Source organism: Notolabrus celidotus, chromosome 5 (genome assembly GCF_009762535.1).
Source record: "Notolabrus celidotus isolate fNotCel1 chromosome 5, fNotCel1.pri, whole genome shotgun sequence".
NCBI lineage: Eukaryota > Metazoa > Chordata > Actinopteri > Labriformes > Labridae > Notolabrus > Notolabrus celidotus.
Window position 1 is genome coordinate 13,663,329 of NC_048276.1, and position 8,100 is coordinate 13,671,428.

Here is an 8,100-nt window from a genome sequence, read left to right on the forward strand (position 1 = left end):
CACTCATCTTTGTACCAGGCTGTAAACATGTTTATTAATGCTGCAAAGATCGTCTTTTCCCCATTCATGTGTATGTGACTTCCGGTACTTCCGGAGCCAGCCTCAAGAGGATCCTCGATGAACTGCAGCTTCTAACACTTCCGCATTGGACTCATATTTTTAGACCGGAGGTTGCCGCTTGCTCTGTACACAAAAAACTAGAACCTTAAAATGGATCCTAAATTTAACTGGAAGCCAATATAGGGAAGAAAGAGTCAGAGTGATGTGGGTTGTCCGGCAAAAGCGCCAAAGTGTGCAGTTTCTAGAGAATCCACATAAGGCTTTCGAAAATATTTTCGGCATGAGGCTATTTGACTCGGTCATGACAACTAGGGTCGTTGTTTCTCACACATTTACAGGCTAAAGTTGAAGCACTACTTGGGATGAATTTTGGAGGGTTGCCAGCTTGTGGGACTTGGTTCCAGTCCTTTAGAGCACTGAGGGACTCATCTTGAGTGTAAACAGCCAAACAGCTGCTGTCAGTCTGCATTTTGATATAGTACACAGTATATATGTCTAGTATATGGGGATGCACTGATGTTTTGCCTGTTTGTTCTCAGTCTCTTTTGTCACAACACCCTTAGCCCCAGCCTGGCCCCCCCAGTAAAATTGGTCTAGAACCGCCACTGCTCGAGACACGGGCTAAGATATCTTTGATTACTTGATTTTTGCTAACCCCTCACTCATCCCCACCGCCAACCTCTGTCTAAAATAAATGTGGTCACTTTTGGTTCCTGGAAATCAACATGGCGCCATGATGCCGAAGTTCATTAACCTACCAGGAAGATTTTATCTGACAAAGTGAGTAGCTGAACCAACATTTTCACCACATATCATGCCATTATCTCCATTAGTGTCACTCCCTCAGGTAGCAAACAGTGATCTGAAATTTTACAGGCCCATATAACCCTACAACCAACACATACAATCTTTGTCTGAAGTTTGGTTGATAGGGTTATGGACAATAAAAAACCCTTCCCAGTGTTTTATTATATGCGGTTGTAACTACACGGTACATGATATGCCTTTATTGTGAAAGCCCCTCTGCTCAGTTTCCGGTTTCCTCTTGGCTCCCTCTGTTGGACTTGACGCAGCCTCTTCCAGACTGGCACTTCCAAGCCGGTGCCAGTCATATGTCAGGGGAGGCTTCAGAACTGATGAGGTGCACAGAGGAACACGGTGTTCAGCAGGGAAACACTATGTTTGTGATCATGTAGACGATCAGACAGTTAATCTCATACATTTTCTATTAAATGAGGGATGACAGTAAAAAAACAGGGAGAGAACAGCTTCAGATTTTGCTGTTGGAGTGGTCAGGGCTAGTCTGACCAAGTTCCACACAGTGAATGTGAAATAATATGATAACTACCACACTCTATTCAAGAAATGTAACAATCTAATATTAAAGATAAAGGATATTTTAAAGCAATCTTTGATGAAGAGATATGGCATGTCCAGTCAAAGCCTTAAATTCTAACCTCCAATGTTAAGAAATGAAGCCAATGCAGAAGTGCTAAAAATCTGCAGCCCCCTTGAGGCTGGCTGCAAAAGCCCAGGAAGCCACATACACCCCCAATTTCAGGTCATATTTAGAGCAAAAGATAAACAATCAACACCTCCTGCTAGGTCGACTAAAACTTAGGCTGAGTCTGCATTTCAAATATGGCGACTGCCATTTATAGGCTTCAGAGCTCTATTTCAGAAACTGATGGGTGACATCACAGAAACTATGTCTATGTTTTATACATATGTTCATTTTTCAACACTGTAGATTGCAGCTTGTTGAACACCAACATAGGTCAGTTTGATGACAGGGAATACAGTAGCAGTGTGGCATCCTTGCTGGGCTTGCCCTGCACCTCTTGCATGCCAGACTAGGCAGAAATCCCAACTCGACAATCACAATGCAGCCTTAAGAGGATCAATATTCTGAAAATTAAAGAAGACAGTTAAGTGATGTGCTTGATGCTGCCAATGGGTAAAAGGGTGATAGGTCAAATCCCGAAAAGTTGCAGTTTTTGGCCACGGTTGCACAAAAAACATGAGCTCACACCATGACATGGGACTGACTGATCGCCTTACCGACACATCCAAAGCTGATGGGTGTGAGCAAAGATGGGGAGCCAAGTTGACATCAGACTACTTTGGCATCAGTTACATACCTGTCTTGTTCTGATGCTTTGTGCAGCCGGCACTTTATCCAAAATTGTGTACCACAGGCTCATGAAGGAGCCACATCAAGACCAGCAGACCAGCATGTGAGTTTTGTGAGCAATTTGATCGAGGGGTAATGGCAGATCACAAGAGTGCAAAAGTGAAGAACAAGCCCCATCATCCTATAGAGAAGTACAACACAGAGCGCCTCAGCTGAACTTCTGGTGGTACGATTAGGAATTTATCACTCAGTATAAGCACAGATGGCCACAGATGCCACAGGCACTGATTTTCCTCATAACCGTACAGTGCATGCGACAACTTGGCACGCTTCTTTCTTACTTATTGTGTGGGAGGATTCCCAGACAGCATCACAAAGCAGAGTGACAGAGAGACTGAGGGCACAGACAGTGACGAGGGAGATCTAGCTCTCTTGGAGGTTGCCATGTCTTGTGTAAGCGAGAACCTCTCATGCAGACTGAATCTGGGTTTTACTGGTCCAAACGCATCACCAGCTGGATAGCAGAGACCTCTTAAGCAGAAACTCCCCTAGACAACTCTCCAAAGATAGAGTGCACACTCCCTGAGGTATCCCTTGATAATTCTTAATCCACCTTTAAAAGCCAACGACAAGTAACTGTGACAGGGAAAGTTATATGTTCATACTGAACCTCTTCTTTATGTTGTGGAAAGCACCAGAGATCAGGCAGATCTTCACTCTGAACGAAACAAGGTCAGCAGAAGTGGAGTAGGGTCTAAGCACAGCAGAGGAGAGCCAAAACAAAGTGACAGTCATGCAGCTGAAGGACAACCAAACAGGGTAGCCTCAAAAACCTGACAGACTCACCAAGTAGCTCAGTGGGTCACATTAGGGCATGAGCAGGCGGGATGGTAAAGCCAGTTAACAGATTGATCCGGAACATGACACAGAGAAATACACGAGCAAGCAATCTGGTCAGTGGGGTTGCCAAAACTCCAATTATGTAGGTTATTGTGTCATTAGAAGAGTCCTTGGCTCATGGTGAATGTGCAGTTCTTGAGTAGGTCAGAAGTAGAGGTAACAGTTATTTAATTGTTACTGTGGCATTATGGACAAGGCACTTTTTATGGAGGTGGGTGTTGGAGGTCCTGTGATATTATTTCAATTTATTTTTTACAGTGGAGACTCTCAATTTACACTGGGCGCTCACTACAAAAACCTAGCAACCTCACTGCTATATGTAGCATATTGCTCAAAAGTAGCATTGGGTAAAGCAATCCATACTCTTTCATGGGATTGTTCCACTATAGAAATAGCAGTGTCACACCAGCTAAAGTAAAAGAACATGCCAGCACAAAGCTTGTTACCGTCACTGTAACTTGCTTAAGGATTTATGGTAGCGTGTCACCTCAGCAGACCTCAATTGAGTTACTGTCCCTTCCTTACAGAGAGATTTAATGTTTGTGCTGCTTTAAGTATGTGATCCTTTGTAGTCCGGTGTTAAATCCTGTTTAAAAACATAGAGCTTGTTATAATTAATGATATGAATCAGATTTGAAAGATATAAGCCTCTAATGTAGGGATGCCAAGCAAAGAATGGCTTGATGAGGATTTACAGTTTAATTAACCAGCCTTTATTGATCTTATAATTTATTGTTCCACTTGTTCAGAATTTTAATAAAGTGTGCAGTTAGGGCAACATTTAGGAAAATAGCTTCAACACATAAGAGAGCAATAAGACAAATATACACCATTTTCACTAAAACCATAATTTATTTACAGAAACACGTTGAGATCACTTTCAAAATGAACAATACAGTCCATTCATTTTTGATGAGATCTATCTATTTGGCAAATTGATTAAAAACCTAGAAATATAGAGCCTACCTATGCAATAGAATAACTTATTCTATTCTTTAGATACCCATCAAAATAACATTCAGCTTCTTCGTCTCCATCCAGATTCCTGTGTTTCTTCTTCGTCAGCGGTTTAATCGTGTTTGAAGAGGCGGTGCTGGTGCTAAACACCTGATAGTGAGAAATGCCACACCACAAGCCACATGATAATAAAGCTCTTTTTTTTCAGACTAACTTTGACAAGTCAGTGTATGATAGAAGCAGAGAGCAGAGAGCCCTCAATGAAACAAAAACTCTTATAGGAGAAAAAACCCAACTTGATATCGCCTGCTCATTGTTACTTCAATATTAGGGCTGTGGCAGACAATAAGCCAACAGAGAGTGAGTGAACAATGCCACAAGTTGCTCTCTTATTAAATGCATTGTATTTAAACCCCTGTTTTGTTGATATCTCTTTTTTTTCAGGAGTTTAGGGAATCCAAGCAGAGAAAAACTTCACTGAAAGTCTCCAACTCTGCAGGACAGAAAGACAAGCTATATGTACAAATTTACAGTATATACAAATCTCCCAGCAAAGGAGAGATGACTCATGAGACCCTGTCCTCCCCTTCTTGTATGCATGCATCCCCAGTATCTTCTGCATGATACAACACAGCTCCCCTGGGGTTGAACACAGGAGGAACTTAGTGAATTATTTTTCTCAGAGGACATTCAGCTACAGTCTCTCTTTGGGGGCCTGAATAGCAGAAAGAGAAGATAATACTTGAGAAGCTCAAGACCAAGCCAGACAGTTTCCTCTAGAAGATAGTGATGCACATGAAAAGGCTCAATCTGCTGCAGCACATTATTGGAGATGATTATTTCAGTCAGTTGACCCAGGAAGATATGCTGTATGACACAATAACCAGGTCCTCCTACTCCTGTCCTATTAGAGCAATGTGCAACACACAGCATGCATGGCTGAATTCATGGTACAGTGTTACAGTGCACCTAGGAATGCATGAAGCGTGTTTGAGCAATAAGCTACATACAAGTCAGTAAAGTGGTTTGGGTCATGTTTGCATGTTATGTGCTTCTTTTACATGTAGAAAATGTTCAAATCAATACACAAAACAAAAGGGCATTAGCATAAAATTAAGTCGAAAAACCATCACCATCAGAAAAATAATGCTAAAGTCAATGTTAGAGCACATTCTTGTCCTTAGATATAATTATTCAAACTGGTAAATTAGGATGAATAAATCCTAAAGTGGAGTCTAATTTTAACAGACCCATGAATCAAAAGTATAGAGTTTTGAGATAAAAACAAACAAACAAACAGGTGCTCTGTGTGACGTATTCAGATATAGTATGGCTTCGTACATCAGATGTGTGAATAAACAATAAACAAAAGCAAAATCATAACTGATCCCTGGCCTGAGCTCTCCATCCTGACTGACCTAATCATTTGAATTTTGGTTTGATATGAAAGACTACTTCTCTAACCGAGAGTCCATTATACCTGAAATGATTGTTACGTACACTCATCATGATCACATCTCTCCAATACCTCTAAAGAGCACAAAGATCAGTTCAAACACATATACAGTACATGAAGTATTAGATGAGACGGTTTCACTTTTAGACACATCCATCACAATTACAGTCCTTACAGTCAGGCAGCTGCTGCTCTCCAAACCAACACCTTTTTCAGAACAGACATCCCTTCAACAAATGCAGTTTGGACAGTTGCCTTTGCTTGCCTAATTTCTGCAACTCAGGACTGTGGAGGGTTTACAGTGGCATCAATCTGCTAAAACTATGAAGGAAGAGAATGATAATCCCCAAGCAAGAGTCTTTTTTTTACAGAAATGATTTCGATATATCCAAAAAATGCGATTTTGCTGCGGCAGGATTTCATTTTTCAGCATAGCAAAAGTTAAAGTGCTCTGCAGATGGATGTTCGGCTCCTCATTCATGCATCTCTTTGTGTGTCCATGACCGGGAAATCTTGCTACTCTTTTTTTGTGAAAAAAAAAAAAAGAAGAAGCTAGCCCATCTTCTTCTGTCGGTCCAGGAATTTCTGTCTTCTATCAGGAGGTATCTCCTCTAAACTGATACCATGGTTGCCTCCCCTGTGTTAGGAAAAAACAGCTCTGTTAGTACCTTGACAAAGACACAGAGCACAGCACATTGTGCCATATATACCAATTAATCATTACATTTCATCACTCTGTTGTTGTCTAAAATCATCCAGCAGAAATGTAATGATCAGATGACATTGGATCATCATGTTGATGCATGTTAGGAGAAACAACAAAACAATCTCTTACCCGTGAATATCTGGAGGAATAGGAAGAGGCTTAGTGAAGTCCTCCCTCCCTACCAGCCAAAAGGTGTTCTCAACACCTTTTCCCTAGAAATAAACAGTCATCAACATTAATATCTGGCCAAATAATATGGGTATGATTTGAAAGTGCTTTTTCATACTTGACTTTACCTTTAACTCGGTCATGCCTCTGCAATCAATTTTGTATCCCAACTTCAAGCTGTTCAGGACATCAACTGTGCTTTTATTGACATGGATTCTGTAAGCTGTGATGACAAATACAGAAAAATCCTCAGGATTCACATGCTCAAATTTCATGTATGTAAAGTCCAGTTCAGTTTTTAAACGTATTAAACTTGAATATAATTACTTGTGTGAAATGTCAACATCAAGCTGCCATTTCTATAGTATGCCACTTGGTGGCAGTAGACTACTCATTACTGCTTAGCTACTTATATGATACCAAGTAGGGTCAAATTAAGATATAGTGAATAAGACTAATGCTGCTGTTAGCTGGTATGAATATAAATACATGGGCTCCTCAACTTGTACTCTACCCTGAAATCCATTTAAATGATCATATGACCAGCTGTTATATATCTATTTATCATATATACCTGTGGAACCAAGATTTTAACTGATGGAATAACACATGTCTCAGCAGGATATGATGTTGTTTTAGTATGGTATAGCTGGTGATAAATAGAAAGTCTCAGAAGTACTGTAGTCTATATTAATCACTTTTCATATGTATGTATGTATTATTTTTACAAATCTTACATATACTATAGTTTATATATTATAATCATGTGATTCCACACTTCTCAAATGTATTAGAGATAGCTAATCGGGGTGTCCCCTGTCTTCAATCTTTGTTATGCAAACTGTACTATCATTTTAACTACTCTTAAAAAAAAAAAAATTACAAAATGATCTTCAGGCAGTGCCATCAAACGTTAGTGTTTTATCCAGATCATAAGAAAATAATCATTAATGTTTGATTCTTGACTTTTTGATTTGAACAGCATGCAGAGGGGACCTGAGGCAAACTTGGTCGTTGACGACATTTGACTGAAACTTCAAATTGGCCTCTCGCTCCGCTGATAGCCTTAAAGGATTAGTAAGGACTGTACACTTAAAGCCCTGTTTAGCCTCAAGCAGCATGCACACTAACTACACCTGACCTCCCAACCACTGTGTCAAAAAGTAATACAAAAGAAAATTATAATGGTCTGTAGAATGAGACACTCACGCAACCCTGTGGACTCCATTCGAGATGCTGTGTTGACAGTGTCTCCAAACAGACAGTACCTTGGCATTGTAAGACCCACCACTCCTGCTACCACTGGGCCTGCAAACATAGCGTGCAAAGAACACACACAGATACACACAGACGTAAATTAGGCTTTGATTGGGACAATTCTTCTTGGAAAGCAACAGAGGAAATGATTAACCCTTTTTCTTTTAAACACTTGAATTTTGGCCCTCTGAGGACTCCGTTTTCAATATTCATCTTCTTCTTCTTTTTTTAATAGTCTCATATTCTGTTAGCATTTTATAATTCAATAAATCTACACAGTTCATTTTCTGTTATTTGTAATCAGAGCTGCATTAAACTGCCTGGTCTATGTGCAAACACAAAATCATAGAATAGAGTTAGAAATCCAAAGTATGCTGTGTGTTAATTGGATGACAGCACTCTAAGTGGATAGCGTTTCACTGTTCCAGGAATAAGTTCCAGACGAGGATAAAGGAGGTAAAA

The 8,100-nt window shown here is 40.2% G+C and overlaps 1 protein-coding gene across 1 annotated transcript in view; it reads right to left on the reverse strand.

Moving 5' to 3' along the window:
- Positions 1–4,912: 4,912 nt before the first annotated feature.
- gucy2d (guanylate cyclase 2D, retinal) overlaps positions 4,913–8,100 on the reverse strand; it is a 9,425-nt gene continuing 6,237 nt past the window's right edge. The window contains exons 15-18 of the mRNA XM_034683964.1: positions 7,591–7,689; positions 6,510–6,604; positions 6,343–6,425; positions 4,913–6,144 (exon numbers count right to left, since the gene is read on the reverse strand). Of these exons, the coding sequence (XP_034539855.1) occupies positions 6,060–6,144; positions 6,343–6,425; positions 6,510–6,604; positions 7,591–7,689 (362 nt within the window). The 3' untranslated portion in view covers positions 4,913–6,059. The remainder of the gene's footprint in view (positions 6,145–6,342; positions 6,426–6,509; positions 6,605–7,590; positions 7,690–8,100) is intronic.